Raw genomic sequence first — 20,972 nt, forward strand, 5'->3', positions numbered from 1 at the left:
TAACTTGGAGCAGGGTGATGAATTCAGCCGTCGGGGAACTTGTGGAGACTTGAGGAAGAGCTTTCCAGGGCAGGGTCGTTGTCCCAGAGATCTTCCCTGAGGGGACGGTTTGTTGCAGCCTCCCAGCTCGGACCGTCTGTTTGTGCCTGTGGAGGCCGAGCCAGCTGGGATTCGGTGTAGGACATCTGTGTTTTGGGATGGGCATCCCTTTGTTCCTTGGAGCGGCCAGACTCCCTGTGGAAAACAATGACCATCCTTGCAAGGCCTGCAGGGAGCAGGGCTGTTGGTACCATCACCAAGTGCTGGCTAGTTTTGCCCACAGTACCTGTGTGCTCATATGTCTGTGTGCACCCTGTTTGCTTTTCTGGGAGATGTCAACCTTTGCAATCCAGATGATGTGATTGATTCAATTGCTGCACACTATCCTAGAGAACAGACGTGACAGTAATGAAGTAAAAGCTAACTACCCTTAGAATGTATTTTGGAGAAACTAGTTAAAATGTATCCACATTAGAAATCAGTGCTGGAAAATGTAAAGATGAGAGAAAATGGCTGACTCTGCAGTTTTTGTGTTGAATCATGAGTTTCCCATATCCGGCTATCCTATTGTTAATTGTGAATTAAGGCTGGCAACAAGCTGCCTGCCCATCTTTCCCTGGATGAATCATCACTTTGTCAAGCCCTGTGTCAAAAACAAGGCTTCCCCCAAAAGTGTGTGGTGGTGGGGAACAGAAGTAGCCCAACCCATCTGTTAAAGTAGAGTTCAGGGCTTGGCTGCTTTTAAACATATTAAAGCTAACGACATTCTTCTCTTCATGTGTTTTTATTTCCAGCTGTCCCAGGCCTAAGCTTAAAAATGTCTTTAATGTAGTGCTTAATGCAGCCTGCTGCCTCTGGCTTGATTCTGTGTGAAGGTGTGGTGTGGTTGGAGCATTCCCCTTGTTTCCAGAGTAATGTAAGTGTGGCCACTGCTCGTTGGGAGATGACCATTGTGTAGCAATTACTGGTGGTTTGGGTTACCACAAGTTCCAGCCCGGTCCTTAGGAGAGGTATTTCTGAAAACACCTGTGTGGTGTTAGGTGGTATCTTTGGACATCTTAAAAGCTTCTGGTTCCATATGGGCACCACAAACACACTGAGTATTCTGCAAGGTGAAAGAACTGATGGAAGCATCCTAGATCACAGAAAAATACCCTTATTTGTTTCCTTTCTTTTGTATAGGAGACCTTGTTAAATCATTCTGTGATATCTGTTGAGAAGAACTCAGTGAGGAAGTGATGCCAGGGGACAAGCAGTTTAGTGTAGTTCTGTGTGTTAGCCGTTCCAAACATTGTGCATGCCTTGATACAATTCCTTCTAGAAGGGCTAATGTACTTTGCAAGCCTTCTAGTGCTTCTGGGGGAAGAGAAAATAAAAGTCTGGCAAATGAGAGGAGGAAGTGGGAGAGAAAAATTGGAAACATAAGCAAAGCCCTTAATTTTTCCCACTGTGCACTCTTAAACTGCTGGCAACATACTGGAGATACTTTGCCTCATGGAAGTGTCATGGACTTGCTTCACATGATCCTCTGAGATCATCTCGTTCCTCTGAGCTCTGTGGGAACAGAAATTCCTCGCGTTGGAGTCTGATCTCATCTTCCTTCAGCAGCAGTAATCACAGTGGCTTGGGAATTGGAGACGAAGGTGAAGAAAGCTCAAGTGGGATGGTTTGGAGAACAGTTTAGCACTTGTGTAGGCCAGTCTGGACACTCCTGTGTTTCCTCCTTTTGCTTGCCTGGTGTGGTCAGAGCTGAACCTGCCAAAGTTAAGCTACATGTGCCAAGGTTGCCTAGTGCAGCTCACGTGTAAACCTGACCTTCTGTTTCATTCACCCTTTTTTTTGTGCTAATTAAAGACAAACAAATGGAAAATGGTGACTTGAGTGATTGCATGCGTCAAGCTTAGGGAATTTCCTGAGGTTGATTAAAGACAAAAATAAAGACTTCCCCCTTCCAATAGTTACGTACTTGAGTCTTTTAAATTTTCAGAGCCTTCTAAGTAGCTTCTCCTGTTCGTTGGGGGACTACTGGCAAAAAAATTAGGAAGGCTGCAGTAGTGATGACCAGAGCCCTTGAGTGTAACCTGATCCACAGCTTTTTCTCTTCAACTGGGAAAGGAAGTAACAGCTCCTATTACACCCTTATGTAACCTTTCCATTCATATCCTTCAAAAAGAAGGAAACCAGAGCTTGATTTCTGATGTATAAACTAACATCAAGGCATGCTTTGTCATAAAGAAGCAGTGAAGAATAACATTGATTTTCTTTTGTGTTGCAGTTCCTAGAATGAGAAAAAGTACAGATTTTGATTTGGGGCTGATGGGCTGGTGGAAAGGGCTGCAAGTCTTTGTCCTGTGCTGTGAAGTAGCTGTTAAAAGAGTATGCTGGAATTGCAAACCCACCAGGAGAGATTTTTGTCAATCTCTCCTGGTGGGTTTGAGACATTCACCCTTTACAGCTGTGTCCTAGTCCGGTTGTAGATTGTGAAAGCTTTGCTCTTTTGATTTGTATGACTCCAGATTTTGGGGTCTGAACAATGTGTAGATCTGCCTTTTTTTTTTTTTTTTTTTTCCTGTTGGACTTTAAACCCTATCTTGGAGGAGAATGGAGAATGGTGGTGAAAGAGAAAGGTGGGGAGTCTCAAAACTGTTCCATGTCCTTTCACACACATAAAAATATATTAAAAAAGTAGGAATTTTTTCCCTTTGACTAGGAGAAATACCTTTGTTCCTTAAGCAAATAAAGGAGGACCTTCTGTGACCCTCTCTGGGATTTTCAGCTACTATACCTCAGTAGGAACATTAACTCTTTTCACAGAATGTGTAGGGGTTGGAAGGCACCTTCAGAGATCATCTAGTCCAAAGCAGGATCACCTAGGGCAGGACATACAGGAACCCATCGAGGCAGGTTTTGCAAGTCTCCAGAGAAGGAGACTCTACAACCTCTCTGGGCAGCCTGTTCCAGTGTTCTGTCACCTTCATGGTAAAGAAGTTTCTCTTCATGTTGAGGTGGAACCTGCGTTCCAGCTTATACCCGGTTCTGGGCCTATCAATTCAAGAGATAGGCTGGATGTTAGGAGGAAGTTCTTCACAGAGAGAGTGATTGCCCATTGGAATGGGCTGCCCAGGGAGGTGGTGGAGTCACCATCCCTGGAGATAATCAAGAAAAGACTGGATGAGGCACTTAGTGCCATGGTCTAATTGATTGGATAGGGCTCGGTAATAGGTTGGACTGAATGATCTTGGATTGCTCTTCCAACCTGGTTGATTCTATGATTATTCCTTGTCCTGTCACTGGGCACTACTGAAAAGAGACTGGCACCTTCATCCCGATATTCACCCCTTTTGCCTTCTGCTAAGCTGGTGTTCTGTTCTAATGCAGTGACCTCTTCTTTACTTATCTCTAATACCCATCCCCAGACCTCCAGAAGCTACTGATGTATCCATGTTTGTTGCAATCATATCCTGTAGCTGGGAGGCAGGTAACAGTGAAATTCCTGGCTTGATCCTCAGGGCCTGGCCTGTGACAGCCTCTTCTTTGAGTAGAGCTTTATGGTAGCCACAGACATTTCCAGTGACTCCTACCATTTTTGGTCCTTTGCTCTGTTTTTGAAGCAACTTGTTGCAAAACCAAGCAGTTTTGTCTCACCTTTTGCTTCCTGTTCTTTCAAGTAACCATGGAGTCTTTGGAGTTGCTTGCAGACTTGGGATTTTAGACTAATGTATCCTCCAGGTGCAGGTCTAGAACCATGTAAATTGTCTTTTTTGATGCAAGAGCTAGTGGCAAAGCTTTTAGAGAAAACTGAGCAGACAATCTTTCTGTCTCTCCCAGCTCCTTGTAACTGGGAGATTTTCCACTTGGTATCAACAGGTAAATGTATTCTTTCCTTGGTCCAGCAAAGGGGCTGTGGTGATGAAAGCCTTTCAGTGGGAAAGGCTGAAGTGTCAAAACACAGCTTCAGAGATGAAGAAGAATTATTAAGCCCTCTTAGATGCAAACTGTTTGGGGAATCCTATGAGGACAGTGCAGCAGAAGTAAAGGGACTCTGAGGCAGGAGCAGCATCCTTTCTCTCCAGTGGAAAACACACACTGATGCTCCAGCCTTTGGGATGAAAGCAGTGAAGAGATGAGGTGTCTAGCCTAAGCAGCCAGATTGAACATTTCAGCAAACAGGCTGAAGGCCCAAGATAAGGAATCCAGATACCCAGAGTCCCAAGGACCGAGGGTGAGAAACATTTCCTGTCACAAAGATTTTCTCTGTTGCAGAGATGGGGAGTAAGTGTATCTTGGGGTTTAGGGAATTGCCTTGTCCCCTGACTGTGCGGTGCTGCCTTGGAGTTGCTTTGATGTGGGCATACTAATGAACTTGGCCTTGCTCTCCCACTCTTCTAGAAGCAAAAGTCCTTATGAGGGTCTGAACCTTGCAGAAATCCTTATGCTGTTGGCAAAAAGGGCCATGAAAAGAAAAGATAGCAGAAAGAAAGAGGCTGCATATAGGGAAGAGAAAAATGAGGAGATAATTATGAGTAGGTGCTGAGTAACAGAAGGGTAACTAATTCTCTCAGAATTAGTTGCTGTACATTTCTTGGTTTTCTAAATAAACATCCAGGGCAAACTAATTTTTTCCCTGCTGTCATCAGAAAGCAGTTTTTAAAAATCTGTGACCACAGCCTGGTCAGCACTGGTACAAATTTCCTGGGCCCACAAACAGATTCTTTATGCAAGCCCTCTTGCTTTTCACTCAGTTGCTTTTTTTTTCTGTAGTTGACCATAATTTCTATAGTTTCTGTGCTCAAAATTGCTATTGGGAGTACTTTGAATTAGAAATAAAAATAATTCAGGGTTTACTGCAATGGCAAGAAAACCAGGTACAGAGCGGCCACATCTGGAAATGTTTCTCCTCTTTTACATGTAGCCCATGCAACGCTTCAGGCTTGGGGCAGAGTGGCTGGAAAGCTGCCCAGTAGTGAAAGACCTGGGGGTGTTGGTTGACAGCTGGGTGAAGATGAGCCAGCAGTGTGCTCAGGTGGCCAAGAAGGCCAGCAGCATCCTGGCTGGGATCAGTAATAGTGCGTCCAGCATGACCAGAAAAGTGATTGTTCTGTACTTGGCACTGGTGAGGCCACACTGGGTACTGTACCCAGTACACCCAATAGTGGGTTCAGCTCTGGGCTCCTCACTACAATAAGGACATTGAGGTGCAGGAGTCTGTCCGGAGAAGGTCAACAAAGCTGGTAAAGGGCCTGGAGAACAGGTCCTGTGAGGAGCATCCGAGGGAACTGGGGCTGTTTAGTCTGGAGAAGAGGAGGATGAAGGGAGACCTCATTGCTCTCTACAACTCAAGAGGTTAGAGCCCGATGGATGTTGGTCTCTTATCCTGTCACTTGTTAGTTGAGAGGAGAGGAGATCTCAGGTGAGGAAATGGCCTCAAGTTGTACCAGGGAAGGTTTACGTTGGATATGAGAAGAAACAACTTCACTGAGAGGGTTCTTGAACACTGGAGCAGGCTGCCCGGAGAGCTGATTGAATTCCCATCCCTGGAGGTTTTTCAAAGAGGCAGAGATGTGGTGTTGAGAGACATGGTTTAGCAACAGACTTGCTAAACTTAGAGAATGGTTGGACCAAATCATCTCAAAGGTCTTTTCCAATTGAAATGCTTCTATAATTCTGTGTATTTTCTTTATGGAGGCCTTATATCTACAAGAGCATAGTGGTGTAGGAATATCTCTTCAGGTAATGAGGTTTTTTGCATAACAGAGTGTTTCACTTCTGATAACTGTGCTTTAATCTTTTGCACTGACATTTGCAAATCTGCACCTCTGAAAGGAAAGGAGGAAACCACTGGGTCATAAAGTGTTGAATTCTGTACCTGGGGAAAGCAGGAACAAAGGAAGTTGTACTTGCCCTCTGGATTTCAATGCCTTTGTGTTAGAACAATTTGTAGGATGGTTAAAGGAGTCCTTTTAGATCAAACAGTCTTAAGGACTCTTTGGATGGTGCTGTAAGGAGAAGTTGGTTGTGCTTTTAGGAGAGCTGTTGAAGGGTGTGAAGTTGGTATTAATTCTCTCCATTGTTCCTCTGAGGAAGAAAATAAGCAGCTTAACAGAGCAGCACTGGTGACTGGCTTAGAGATGAAGAGGTGTCATTTCTTCTGGGACTCTGGGGACCACTTGTGTTCACCAAACAGCTTTGCTAGAACTTCGTGTTTGAGGGTGGAGTCAAAAGCTTTTTTCTAGAGGAGCTCATACTTAGTGAATGTCAAAGAAAGAATGCTTGGAATGTCTTACTTGGGCAGGAATACCAGCTGCTCTACCTTTTTTCATCAGGAGAGGCTTGGGGATAGGCCAGAAGGAAGATAGTGGAGGTTGAAACGCAGCTTATTTTGGGAGTAGTTAAACCTACAAGCTAAAAATGTTAAACCTACAGCTAAACCAGTAACCAACAGGTTACTGGAGTGTCTGGACACCCTTCCTAGTGTGAGAGTAGGTTTGGGGCTGATGGAGCTTAGTTGTGCAGGGTAAGCTTGAGAAGTGCTGATTCCAGATGAAACTCTGGAGAAGCAAAGAGCAGCAGAGAAGATGAAAAGCAAACCAAATCCCTCTCTCTCTGAAGGAATATACCTGGACATGATGAGAAAATACTGCTGCAATGATGCGCTGTACTGCTTTAGTTCACCCTGTTCAGCAAAGATGAGCTCAAATAGGAGTGGGAGCACAAAGAAGCCGTCATGATGGTCAGGGGGATGGGGGAGCCACTGAGAGGAAAATGAGCAGTACAGGCTATGCTCTGTTCAGAATGAAGACCATGAGATGATCCTCTCTAAATGTTTTCCTAGGAGAACGAAAAGACATCGTTAGGTGTCACCTTACAGGGCTGGGTGAAAGGTTGGACTGGATGATCTTGAAGGTCTCTTCCAAAAAAATATATTCTCTGATTCTGTAATTTAGAAACAAAACCCTAATAGCATTAGCAGAAGGAAGCAGAAATAAATATTAGCAGACTGTGAATAAATTTAAGCTAGAAATTAGGCTCACTGTAGGAGCTATTTCTCATAAACTATTAGAAGGCTGAAAAATCCCCCTCTGGAGTAGCACAGTGTGGTAGTCGTGACTGCATGATACCGTGATTTTGGCACTGATTTTGAATCCACAGAACAGATACAGCTCCCATTGCCATTGTTCTGTTCACAGACGGTATGGCTGCAGGAGTTAAAGGGGCTCTGGAGATTACCTTCAGTGATCAAAGAGAGCAAGGCACTGTTAAAACAAAGTTCACGCCAGGAGAAACCACGGAAAGTCTTTTGGACAGCAAAGGTAGAGCTGGAGCAACTCATCCCTTGTAAGAGATTTCTGACACGGGAATTTTGCCTGGATCTCATGTGGAAAGATCATTTTCCTTCCTGAAACTGCCAGATGATAGCTCTTACTGAAAGAAAGTGAGGGAAGACTCAGGACCTGTGGGTACAAACCAGATCTTTTTCCCTCTGTGGGAAGGAGATGATTTCTATTGATATTTTAGGAAGGTGTCCCTCTCTGAATCTGTGAAATGTTACATTTCATTCGGAAATGGCTTTGTTTATCATGCTAGATGTTAATAAAAACATTGTCTGCTGGCTCCTAACTTCACAGACATCTGGAGAAGAGTGGGAAAGGTGGTGCTGAAATGCAGCTTTTTGAACTGCTCCCACTGTCCAAGATAAATCTTAGTGAGAGATGCACAGGAATAGCTAAAGATAATCTGATTTAAAAATTGATGGCTTCTGTCCTGTGAGTTCCCACTGAAAATGACTGTTGAGAGTGAAAATGACAACACTCTGGTTATAGCTCAATGCTTGAGACAAGCAAGGATGCCTACACAGTGCATTTCATTTATCTAAGCCTCCTCTGCCCAGAAATAGGTGCTTTTATAACTTGGTTTTGGGCAGATATTCATAGTTTCATGGAATGCTTTGGGTTGGAAGAGACCTTCAAGATCATCTAGTTCCAATCCCACTGCCGTGGGAAGGGATATCTTCCATTAAACCAGGTTGCTCAAGGCCTCATCCAACCTGGCCTTGAACACCTCCAGGGAGGAGGCATCCACCAACTCCCTGGGCAACCTGTTCTAGTGTCTCACCACCCTCACTGTAAAGAATTTCTTTCTAATCTCCAGTCTAAATCTGCCCTCCTCAAGCTTCAGTCCATTCCTCTTTGTCCTATCACTGCAGGCCTTTGGAAACAGTTCCCCTGCAGTCTTCTTGTTGGCCCCCTTCACGTACTGGAAGGCTGCTCTAAGGTCTCCCTGGACCCTTCTCCAGGCTGAACAACCCCAGCTCCCTCAGCCTGTCCTTGTAGAAGAGGTATTCTTGCCTGCTCCTACAGCTATGTGGAAAATCAGCCTGTCCCTGCCTGGCAACCATCTCAGCTGAGGTCCTGGCTCTGACCACGATGGACAAGGACATCTCAATCTGAAGCTGATGGCCCGTAGCATGATCCACAGCACATGGAAAACGTTAACATTACCCAGATGTGCTGCTTGGAGGAGAGAATACACGTGCATGGAGACGGCTCTGTGGGTAGCTCATGGTAGTGCCATGGTGTCTGCCAGATGCTCTAGGAGTTACAGATATGCTTGGTTATCACGGGTGGCTTGATGGTGGGTAGATAGGGCCACCAACACCTCTTCTGGGATGTGGATTTCCTGAAGCTCCTGATTAGCTTTGTGTTTGCTCGTGATCAGTTTTAAGCCTGGTTTACCAACTGCCTGGATGGCTTTCTGTGGTTGCTTTTCTTTCTGCTCTTGGCAGCTGAGTGAAGCTATGCCATTACCTGTTCTGTTGTTTCATATTCTGCATATCTTCAAGACTTATCACCCACTGCTTACCAGGCAGTGCACACAAACACTGGAGAAGATTAGTGTCTACTCTGGTGTTTTAACCCCATAATGTGAAGGCATCTCTCTAATGTGATGTGATCTAAATTGGCACTCCAGTTGCCTCATGATGGACAGATTTCTTCTGCCTGAATCAGGGATGTGTGGTTCCTGTACTGACTGGAGGAGAGCAAGTTTTGCTTGCGTGCTTTTTCGTAGAATCATAGAATGGTTTGGACTGGAAGCGAGTTCCATAGGTCATCTTTTCCAACCCCCCGTGCAATCAGCAGGGACATCCTCCACTAGAGCAGGTTGCTCAGAGCCTTGTCAAGCCTCCTCACCTTGAAGATCTCCATGCATGGGGCCTCAATTACCTCCCTGAGCAACTTGTTCCAGTGCTCCACCACCCTCATGGTACAGAACCTGTTCCCAACATCCAATCTAAATCTGCTCTTCTCTAATTTCAAACCATTGCCCCTTGTCCTAGCACTGCAGGTCTTTGTAAACAGTCCCTCTGCAGCCTTCTTGTAGGCCCTCTTCAGGTACTGGGAGGCTGCTATTTGGTCTCCCTTACTCCTTCTCTTCTCCAGGCTGATAAACTGCAGCTCCCTCAGCCTGTCCTTGTAGCAGAGGTGCTTCAGCCTGCTGATCATTTTCCTGGTCATCCTCTGGACCCACTCCATCAGGTCCATGACCTTCCTGTGGGTCTTACCGGAGCAGAGTAAAGTGGCAGAGAGCAGAGTGAAGTGGCAGTGTGTGGAAGGGCAAGTAAAATCATATTACAGTAAAATATAAATGAATGATCCAAATTACAGTTGATCACTGGATGATCTCTGAAGGAGTTAAACCTCAGCTGAAATAGATGTTTTGTCTTTGTGAAGGCTGGTTGGATTTAAATAGTGTTTTGTGGGGACCTACTACTGGGAGGATCTTCTAAACCCAAGCTCTGGTGCAGTAGTGAGCTGTTGGTGTGCAACATACAACAAACAAGATCTCCCAAAATAAATAAGTGCTACCTTGGGGGTTTTGCCCCTGTTCTGCAACAGCTATGCAAACATGACCTTTGGATTGGGCAGGATCCCAAAAAATCAGCAGAAAGCTTTTCAGCGGCAGCTTAAAAGATGAAGATAATCAGTTTAAAAGGGCATCCCCTGTTTAGTGGAGTTTGGATATTCAGTAGTAAAAGCTAATTTTTGTGGGTTTGGGATTTTCTTATTAAAAAATGAGGGTGTTTTCTTTGTGTTCATGTTCTGTACTCACAGCTTTGCATTGTTTGAAGAATGCTGTCGAGTCTAACAGTTCTCAGCCTAAAGAAAAGAAGGCTCCAGGGAGGCTTTATAGCAACCTTCCAGCACCTGAAAGGGGCTACAAGAAAGCTGGGAAAGGACTTTTTATAAGGGCTTGGAGTTATAGGATGGGAGGGAATGGATTGAATCTTGAGGAGGGCAGATTAAGACTGGAGATTAGGAAAAAATTCTTCACAGTTAGGGTGGTGAGAAACTGGAACAGGTTGCCTGGGGAAGTGGTAGATGCCTCCCTCCATGGAGGTGTTCAAGGCTAGGCTGGATGAGCAACCTGGACTAGTGGAAAGTCTTCCTGCCCATGGCGGGGGACTTGAAACTAGATGCTTTTGAAGGTCTCTTCCAACCTAAACCATTCCATGAATCTATGAAATGGTTTTGATTGAGGAGTAGAAGGCAGCAAGACCTTGGAGAACTTGGAGTTTTGCAGTTACATTTTGCTCCTTTTGAAAAAGGTTCAAGAAAGTCTTAGCCAATCTTCAAGAGAATCTTAGTATGTGCCAAAAGAAGACCCCCTTTATTCCTGAATATTTTATCGGTTTTGTAGACATGGGCCTGGAATGGTTATAAAACTCTGTGGTCAGGCAATGGCTAAGAAAAGCCTAAACGTCAGAAGCCACCATGGATCCTATTTCTGCTGAAGTCAGTGGGACTTCAACCAGAATTTTGGACTGCAAATAGCCTTGTCAGTGAATACTTATTTCCAGATGGATTGAAAGAGCCCAAGGTGTTCTCTCCATTAAACAGAAGTAACTTGAAAAAAAAAAATTACCAGGCTTCAGAATAACCATTTACAGAAAAGGCTACTGCACACCTATAATCTTTGAGGCTTGACAATAGGATTGTAGAATGGTTTGGGCTGGAAGGGACTTTAAAGATCATTTAGTTCCAAGCCCCCTGCCATGAGTATGAGGGACAACTACTAGACCAGGTTGCTCAAGGCCCCATCCAACCTGTCTTTCAAAACTTCCAACTTTGAAGCCTCTGCGACACCTCTGGTCAACCTGTTCCAGTGCCTTACCACACTCATGGGGAAGAATTTCTGCCTAATGTCTGATCTGAATTGAGCTCCTTCCAGTTTGAAGCCTTTACCCCTTGTCCTGTTGCTAATCCATAATGTAAAGACACTTTTACAAGATAAAAATGGAGTACTGGCCATATTTTGATCAGTTTAGCTGGTTTTAAAGGTGTCCTAGCAGTTGAAGGACCCAAAAGCTTTTCTCCAAACTAGCATGACTGTATGACTGACCTGGATGAGTTAAAGCACAGCTGCAGGTTGACTTGGGAAATAAGTCAACCCCTGAGTGCAGTTACTGGTGGCAGTTATTGTGGTTACAAAATAATTATTAGAAGTAATTTGCAAACCTGTGCTACTGGGAATATCATGGAGAAACAGCAGAATAGATACAGCTATGGTCTCTTACAGCAGGTAATATCCATGCTAATGTTATTCAAACTACTATGCAAGAGCAGCAGAGAGTAGCTGTAGGGGAATGCAGATGCAGCCCCTCACTCCTTCCCTCAGGCTCATGAATTAGTCTCACTGATGGAGTGGGTCCAGAGGAGGGCTGCAAGAATGATCAGAGGGGGCTGGAGCACCTCTCCTCCAAGGACAGGTGGAGGGAGCTGCAATTGTCCAGCCTGGAGAAGGTGCCAGCAAGACCTAATAATGGTCATCCAGTACCTGAAGGGGGCTACAAGAATGCTGCAGAGGGACTGTTTCCAAAGGCCTGCAGTGATAGGACGAGGGGCAATGGTTTGAAATTAGAGAGAAGCAGATTTGGATTAGATGTTGGGAACAAGTTCTTTACCATGAGGATGGTGGAACACTGCAGCAGGTTGCCCAGGGAGTTAGTTGAGGTCCCATGCGTGGAGATCATCTTCCACAAAGCTCTGAGCAACCTGCTCTAGTGGAGGATGTCCCTGCTGATTGCAGTGCAGTTGGACTAGATGGCCTTTGGAGCTCCCTTCCAACCCAACCCATTTTATGATTCTATAATGTGTATCTTTTGTATAGCTGGCTCAGGTTATTTTGGTTTTGTGGCAAGCCACTGTGCACTTTTTACAAGAGTGTGATGTGTAGTCTGTTGACAAAAGGTGTGAACAGAGACACACAAGAGGTATCTCTCACTTTTGGGGGCTTGATAACAACTAGCTACTGCTTAGTGTAGATTGTAACCAAGCTGATCTAAAATAAAAACATCCCAACCCCCCAAGAAAACAACAAACCCCCATACCACCTGCTCAACAAACACCAAGGAAGTCCAGCCACAGCAAGCAAACCTCTCCCCTACTTATGTATAAAGGACCTGAGTCCTGTTCATGAAGCAAGTTCCAGCCATTGTTTGTGCCAGGAGGAGATATGTCCCAGTGACCATTTTGTACTCTTCTTCATGTACTCTGATTGCTGCACTGGCAGATTTACTGACCTGCAGCTAAGCCTCTGCTGTTAAACTGCTAAAAGATGATACTTCACATGATTGTGGCTGTTCAGCAGGGCTTCAAGTGGCCTTTCTTTCTTGAATTGCCCAATCTTCAGCTACAAGTGTGGTGTTTGGTGGCAGGAGCCAGCAGAGCATTCATTCCTCCTATGGAATTCTGCTGGACAAATCTGTCATTTCAATTGCAGTCTCTGGCATGCAACTCTGCCCTAATCTGATCTTGCTAAAGAGCTGTTCCCATTTAGCTGATGCTGAATGCAAACGTTCTTGCAGTCCTAACAAAATATACCCCGTAATGCCACGTTTTACTTTTGCAGTTTACCAGAGCTGTTTGTTGTTAGCTACCCAAGGGATCTGGTATGCAGGTGTAATGTTCAGTACCCACAGAAAATAAAGTTGCACCAGGCTTTCAACCAATTGCTCTTGCTTGGTGGGTAAGATGTGAGAAACATTAACTTGTTCAAAAGCCCCAAATGAAAAAAAAAAATCAGTTTGCAAAACACAGATTTGGTCAGAAGGACTGTGGAAGGAAAAGGGAAAAGGAATTCCGAAGACATTCATGTAGTATCCCCTGATTCGGGGGGCCATTTGTGTGATGAATGAGGCACAAGCCCAGTTACTGCTCCACAACAGAATTCCAGAAAAGCAGAGCAGAGAATCTCAGAAGTCCTTTATTACAGTATTGCAGAATCTCCATCATTACAGAGTCTTAGAGTGTCTTTAACAGAAGAAGTCATAGTCCCTAACAGAATCCCTACCTCCCATTCTTGCTCTGTTCCTGGAAGTAGCTATTTAAATTCTTTCTTATCTCTCATTCAACCAATAGAACCCAGCCCTGCATATAAGCTAAAAAGTATTCCCCTATAAAAGGTGCCAGCACATCGGAGGGCTGGCTTCTGCAGGATGTTTTCTTTCGGCATGCATGGAATGTTGCTGTTTTGTTCTTTACAGCATGCAGTTGGTCAGCTAGGGATTAAAGAGTTTGAACCCTCCTGCCATGGCCAGAGACACCTTCCACTAGACCAGATTGCTCAAGGCCTCATCCAACCTCTTCTTGAACCCTCCAGGGAGGGGGCATCCACCACCTCCCTGGGCAACCTGTTCCAGTTACAGATGCATTGATTACATTGGCTTGGGAGGGAGCCTCAAAGGTCATCTTATCCAACCCTGCTGCAGTCAGCAGGGACACCTCCAACTAGATCAGTATTCCCAGGGCCAACGTCAAGTCTGATCTTCAATGTCTCTGGGGACGGGGCATCAACCACATCCCTGAGCAGCCTCTTCCAGTATTTCTCCACTCTCATAAAGAACTTCTTCCATATGTCCATCCTCAATCCACCCTGCTCCAGTTTCAAGCCATTGCTCCTCATCCTGTCAGCACAAGCCTTTTGAAACATTCCTTGTCCAGCCTTCCAGTAGGTTCCTTTCAGATACAGAAATGTAGCTTTAATTCTCCCTGGAGCCTTCTGCTCTCCAGGCTGAACAGCCCCAGTTCTTTAGCCTGTCTTCATAGGAGAGATCTTCCAGCCCTCTGATCATCTTGGTGCCCTCCTCTGGACCCACTCCATGTCTCTCCTGTGCTGGGGGCAACAATAGCTTATTCAAAAGCCCCAAGTGGCAAAGTTTTTCAGTTTGAAAAACGCTGATTTGGTCAGTAGGACTGTGGAAGGAAAAAGGAATTCAGATGATGTTCAGGCATTGGCCAAACTAAAAGAAAAGTCAGGGGAAGCACTTTAGTTCTTTGAAGAGTGCTCATACTGCTGTTGTGGTCTCTATTAACATTCCTGCCTGCAATCTGCGTGTCAGAATTCTCGACTCCCTGATCCTGGAGGAAGATATGGTGGATTGCAACATTGTGCTGTTTCTGCGTGCTCTTTTCTTTCTGCATGTTGATGGTGACAGAGCAACACCTGTGAGCAGTGACTGCTGGGCAGAAGAAGGATGCATGTGTTTCTAGCAGACAGCAGCCAGGTGGCAGGTAGGAAATGCTGGTGCACTGCTCCCACAGAGCATCCAGACACTAGAAGAGTGTGAGGATCTGGAGGGAAAGCAGGGGTTTTCTTTGGATAATACCAACTTTTTTTCGTATATACTGACATGAGAAAATTCAGCTTTGACTGAAAAGGCACTGTAATAGTTCAGCTGCAGAGTCTGCCTCAGTTTACCTGCGGAACCAACACAAGGTTTGCTTAACTCACACTTGCTGCTGTTTTGCAAAGCAACTCTATTCTGTGTCAGTTTTTGGAGAAAGACTTGGGGGTGCTGGTTGATAGCCATCTGAACATGAGCTAGTAGTGTGCTCAGGTGGCCAAGAAGGCCAATAGCATCCTGGATCAGCAATAGCATGCCCAGCAGGAGTAGGAAAGTGATTATTCCCCTGTATTCAGCACTGGTAAGGCTGCATCTTGAATATTGTGTTCAGTTTTGGGGCCCTCACTGCAAGAAGAATATTGAGGTGCTGGAGTGTGTCCAGAGAAGGGTCTGGAGAACAGATCTTATAAGGAGCAGCTGAGGGAACCAGGGTTGTTAAGCCTGGAAACAAAGGAGGCTGAGGGGAGACCTTCTGGTTCTCTACAACTCCCTGAAAGGAGGCTGGAGCCAGGTGGGTGTTGGTCTCTTCTCCCAGGTAACAAATGATAGGATGAAAAGAAATGGCCTCAGGTTACACCAGGGGAGGTTTAAGTTGGACATTAGAAGAAACTTCTTCCCTGAAAGGGTTGTCAAGCCCTGGAAGAGGTTGCACAGAGAAGTGGTTGAATACCCATCCCTGGAGGTGTTACAAGGAGGCAGATATATGATTCTGAGGGACATGACTTAGCACCAGACTTGGCAGAGTTAGATGATGATTGGACTGATGATCTGCAATCAAAACAGTTCTGTGATTCTAAGTTGTTTCCAAGGAACTCCTACCTTTTGGGTGTCAACCACAAGCTAGTGACATTTAGGGGTTGCTGGGCAGCAGAACAGAATGAATTTAAACCCTGCCTCCTGCTAACTTGGTGCTTGCACTTGTCATGAGCAGTACAAGATGGCTGTGGTGCCTGTTGGGTTTGGATTGTTCATGTAATTACATCCTGTCCCAGCTGCTTTTTGCAGCAGTGACCTGTCAGTGTCTGCTTGGTGTGGTCTGATTGCTCCCTGACAGAGAAAAAAGGGAACGAGCGGGCAAGTATAATTGCAGCCTGCCAGGGGTTCAGGATCAGAAGTGGAATGGGGAACTGGTTTGAGCTCTGCCACTGAATTAGTGATGTGCATTGTCATTGGTGACTCGGTGACCCTACAGCAGCCTTCCAGTACCTGAAGGGGGCCTACAAGAAAGCCAGGAAGGGACTTTTACAAGGGCTTGTAGTGATGGGACAAGGGGCAATGGCTTGAAGCTTGACAAGGGCAGATTTAGACTGAATATTAGGAAGAAATTCTTTACAGTGAGGGTGGTGAGACACTGGAACAGATTGCCCAGGGAAGTTGTGGAACCCCACTGCCTGGAGGTGTTGGAAGGCCAGGTTGGATGGGGCCTTAAGCAGCCTGGTCTGATGGAAGGTGTCCTTCCCCATGGCAGGGGGGTTGCAATTGGATGCTCTTTAAGGCCTCTTCCAACTTAAATCATTCTATGAATCTATTCTTTTGTACAGCTGTTTGGTTGTAGTGAAACCAAAGGTTTGCTTTCTTTTTAGTAGTCAGAGCCTGCAGCCTATGTGAATATATCCAGTGTGTCAGTCCTGGTGATGAGCAGATTGTCTTTTGGCTGCTCTGCAATGAAAGAAGGAAAACAATCCACCTCTGCAGCCAGGGAGCATTCCAAAACATGTGCTAAGGAGGGCACATCTGTAGGAAGCTGCTGACAATTGTTGCTGTTCTACTGCAGAAAACTCTGGAATGTGGCAAAAACAGGGCATTGCTTCATTTCCTTCTAAGGGAATGTGTGAAATTAATTGGATGAGGCTTTGGGGGATTTACCTATTCTTTGCAGCATCTTCTATTTATAGTTTTCATTAGCTCTTGTTTCAGGTTGGCTGATGATAAGACTGCTGTGAAGAGTGACATTTTTAATTTGCCATCCTTGCAGCCAAGAGGGACAGGAAGGTTTTGGATCCCAGGCATTGCGAGTAGATACAACAGTTGTAAAAGGCGACCTTGTAAGGTGGGAGTGTGGGGATAGAAGCATCTTGAATACCTTGAATACCAGGTTCAGTTTTGGGCCCCTCACTACAAGAAGGATATTGAGGTGCTGGAGTGTGTCCAGAGAAGGGCAGCAAAGCTGGGGAGGGGTCTGGAGAACAGGTCTGGTGAGGAGCATCTGAGGGAACTGAGGTTGTTTAATGTGGAGAAGAGGAGGCTGAGGGGGAGACCACATTGCTCTCTACAACTCCCCGAAAGGAGGTTGGAGTGAGGTGGGGGTTGGTCTTTCCTTTCTAGTATCAGGTGATAGAATGAGAGGAAATGGCCTGAAATTGTGCCAGGGGAGATTTAGGTTGGACATTAGGAACAATTCCTTCAGGGAAAGAGTGGTCAGGCATTGGAACAGGCTGCCCAGGGAGGCAGTGGAGTCACCGTCCCTGGAGGTGTTCAAGAAACACATGGACATGGCATTTGAGGACGTGGTTTAGTGGCCATGGTAGTGTTGGGTTGAAGGTTGGACTCGATGATCTTAAAGGTCTCTTCCAACTGAAACAGTTCTGATTTTGTGATGCTACAAACAAGTTCTTCAATGTGAATCAAGCTGTAAAGGGTTACTGAATAATCTTCCTTGTTTTTCTGAGAATGGAAATGTGTTGGAAGTGTTCCTAAATATGAGACCAAATTGAGAAAGAACAGTTTGACAATCTAGAGAGAAGGGAGATGTTTTTAAATGCTGTTGGTGTTTGCTTTAGGCGTAAGAAGGGTAAATTTGGAGCAAGACTCAAGTGGTAAGTAGGTGTGGGAGAGCTCAGGGGATGTTTGAGGAAGAATCTAGAATAGGTTGCCCGGGGAGGCTGTGAATGTCCCCTTTGTGGAGGTGTTGAGTAGCCTGGTCTAGTGGAAGGTGTCCCTGGCCATGGCTGGGGGGTCAGAACTAGATGATCTTTAAGGTTCCTTCCAACCCAAACCATTCTGTGATTCTATGAATCTATGTAGCATCTTTCTGCACCTCTTCTCCAAAATGTGCCTTGGCAATACATGAACCTTCTTGATGGGTTTGGCTGGTTTTGGTCTTGAAATTCCCAAGCTGTGATGCATGAAGTGTGGTAAGTGGTATGTCAGTCACAATAGTAGATGAGGTATACTACTTAGAACTTAAATTTTAGGTTGAAATTGCCCATATTAGGATTTTTAAGTTAGCTTTCCCCCCCCCCCCAGCTTTGGCTACAAACCCAATATTTAATAAGTTCCATACCTTAGAAGGAACTTTTTTTTTTTAACTTTTCCAGTCTTTAAAAAATTATTTGAGTATTAGTTGATGCATGGGAAGTAATTAGGTCATTGAAACAAGACTGGTAGTTTGAAAGAATTTCTTAATGGGCTGCAGAAGTTGTAGTGATACCTCTGAAAAGATTGGGGAATGTTTAAAATGTTTTGGGAGGTTCAGAGAGGTGAACTTTCAGAGTAAAATCATCTCTCTCTACAAAAATATTTGTCCAGTAGTTTTGTTTAAAATAAATGCTCTGTTGTTTGTTTAGCAGAGTCGGCTCAGCTTTGGTTGGTTACTGTAGTTCAGTGCTGGTTTTGCATTTCCATGTGAATTTCTCCTCATTCCCAGGCTTGGTTCAGGTTTGGGGGCGCTTGTGCCACTTCCATTAGCTGCCTGCAGAGCTGCGCTTCTCTTCATTGAATTTGGAAAAGCAAACATGACTTAAGTTGGGCTCTAATATCCCTCAGATGTCACTCAGTGCTTGAATATAAAAAAATGAAATAGCATGTAGTAGTGCAGTGGCTGTGATCAGAAGCCAGAGATGAAAGGCTTTACTTGTTTTAAATTAGTTATCTGATGGGTGGCTACTGTGGCAAGTTCACTCTGAGCATATAAGGCAGTAGCTGCTCAAAGGCATTTTGGAAAACAAGAACAAGTATTTAGAACTAAAATATGTTACAATAACAAGAGGAGCAAGGACAGCCTGGTAGCAGTTCCCAGCTGAGAGGGTACAGCTGACTGGTGAAGTTCAGCTGCTGGTTTGTGTAGCTGTGCAGTAGAATCATAGAATTGTAAAGGCTGGAAAAGACCTCCAAGATCATCAAGTCCAACTGTTAGCCTGGCACTGGCAAGTCACCACTATACCAACTAAGCATTTCCCTAAGCACCACATCTACAAAGTTGTTGAACACTTCCAGGGATGGTGATTCCACAGCTGCCCTGGGCAGCCTGTTCCAACGCTTGACCTCTTCTTCAGTAAAGAAATTTTTCATAATGTCCAACCTAAACCTCCCGTGAGGCCATTTCCTCTCAGCTTGTCACTTCTTACCTGGGGGAAGAGACTGACTCCCACCTCATTGCAGCCTCCTTTCAGGGAGTTGTAGAGAGTGAGGTCTCCCCTCAACCTCCTTTTTTTCCAGGCTGAACAACCCTGGTTTCCTCAGCTGTTCCTTATAAGATCTGTTCTCCAGACCCTTCACCAGCTTCATTACCCTTCTCTGGACACACTCTAGCACCTCAATGTTCTTCTTGCAGTGAGGGTCGCAAAACTGAACACAGTATTCATGATGCAGCCTCACCGTTGCTGAGTACAGTGGCCTTCTTGGCCACCTGAGCACGTTGCTGACCCATATTCAGCCAGCTGTTGACCCAACACCCTCAGGTCCTTTCCTGCTGGGCAGTTCTCCAGCCAGTCTTCCGCAGGCCTGTAACCTTGCATGGGGTTGTTGTGCCTGAAACCAGTAGCTGATTCTTGGTTTGTGTCGTCAGCAAAGTTGTTCTCCCACCTCTGCTTCCATTTTTGCTGGCCACCTCTGCTAATATGCTCCTTTTTCAGCCTCATCACAAAAGCAGAGAGCCTGGAGTTCTTGAGGAGCTTGGTTAATCTTCCCTAGCAGTTGCATTGAAAGGATAGAAAGGCTGGGAGGATCAAATAGGTGTCAGGTCTTGGCCTGACCTTGACTTCTTTGTCTGAATGACTTCCTTTATCAGACTTGGTTACTTTGCTTGATCCTGGTTCTCTATTTAAGCCCAGCTTCTGCATTCTGTCACTCCAGTTATATAGATGCAGAGGCTCTACTTGTCAGCTGGATTGTTGCTGCTCAGCAAATATGCTCCCTTCAGCAATAAAGTTACCATGAAAGTCCTAAGTTAGTTGGGTCTGGTTAGGAAATGAAGTCCTTTGGTAGCCTCATATAACCATGAAGAGTTCTGTACTGGAATATAGGCACTCTGGAGTACGGACTTTATGAATTGAGATAAACTAGCTTGGGTTTTGTCTTTGAGGGGATTTCACTTAGTGGTTTCCATTTAGAGGTTGGTGGAATTAGAGAAATGCAAGGAAGAGAGAGAAATTCAGAATAGGGTTTTGACAAATTTAAGTCCTAATTTGATGCACTGGAGATGCTGGTGAAGCTTTTGCTAATAGTTGGCTTTGCATAGCCTTGAACATCGTGTTGAAATCATCCAAAAAATCTGGATGTGGTACTCACGGGAATCCTCGTTCTTGTTTCTTGCAGTTTCATATTTCATAGATTCATAGAATGGTTTAGGTTCAAAGGACCTTAAAGATCATCTAGTTCTAACCCCCCTAACACGGACAGGGACACCTTCAACTAAAGCAGGTTACTCAAGGTCTCATCCGACCTGGCCTCTAACACTTCCAGGGAGGGGGCATTTAGTATATTGCAGGACCAGAAGGCATTGTTGACTGTTAGAAGTTAAATTTTTGGAATTGTATGGATTGCCTGGCTGGAGAAAATGATGTTGAGAAGGTTCCTTGGGAAAAAAAAAAAAAAAAAAAAAAAGCAATGTCGTTCAATTGAGTTTTTAACTTGTGTTCCTTAAATAGTCTCTCTGGAAAATGCCTGTGAATTGGAATGCTATTGATCTAACTTTGTTCCTTTTTTTTTTAAATTTCTTTCTCTGCAGGAGGAAATGGCCAAAATGGAGGTCAAGACGTCTCTATTAGATGACATGATTGGGGTGGGAGATATGGTCCTTCTGGAGCCACTTGATGAAGATTCATTCATCAATAATCTGAAAAAGCGCTTTGATCACAATGAAGTATATGTGAGTATAAGTTAACAAATAGCCTCAACCTGGGAGGAGCTCCATTGTCATTCTTAAAATCTGTTTGTTTCTAAGGTCACACACACACACGGAATGCCTGAACACAACCTATTGTAGTAGGGATATTTTAAACCTTCCTTGTGCTGTAGTCTTTCCTGTACTGCA

The 20,972-nt window shown here is 44.9% G+C and overlaps 1 protein-coding gene across 4 annotated transcripts in view; it reads left to right on the top strand.

Annotated features, from left to right (window-relative positions):
* Positions 1–20,672: 20,672 nt before the first annotated feature.
* The window catches only part of MYO1B (myosin IB), a 113,945-nt gene continuing 113,645 nt past the window's right edge, over positions 20,673–20,972 (top strand). For all 4 annotated transcript variants that reach the window (XM_054381462.1, XM_054381465.1, XM_054381464.1 and 1 more), the window contains exon 1: positions 20,673–20,807. In XM_054381462.1, the coding sequence (XP_054237437.1) occupies positions 20,673–20,807 (135 nt within the window). The remainder of the gene's footprint in view (positions 20,808–20,972) is intronic.

The sequence above is a fragment of the Indicator indicator genome, chromosome 5 (assembly GCF_027791375.1).
Source record: "Indicator indicator isolate 239-I01 chromosome 5, UM_Iind_1.1, whole genome shotgun sequence".
Lineage (NCBI taxonomy): Eukaryota > Metazoa > Chordata > Aves > Piciformes > Indicatoridae > Indicator > Indicator indicator.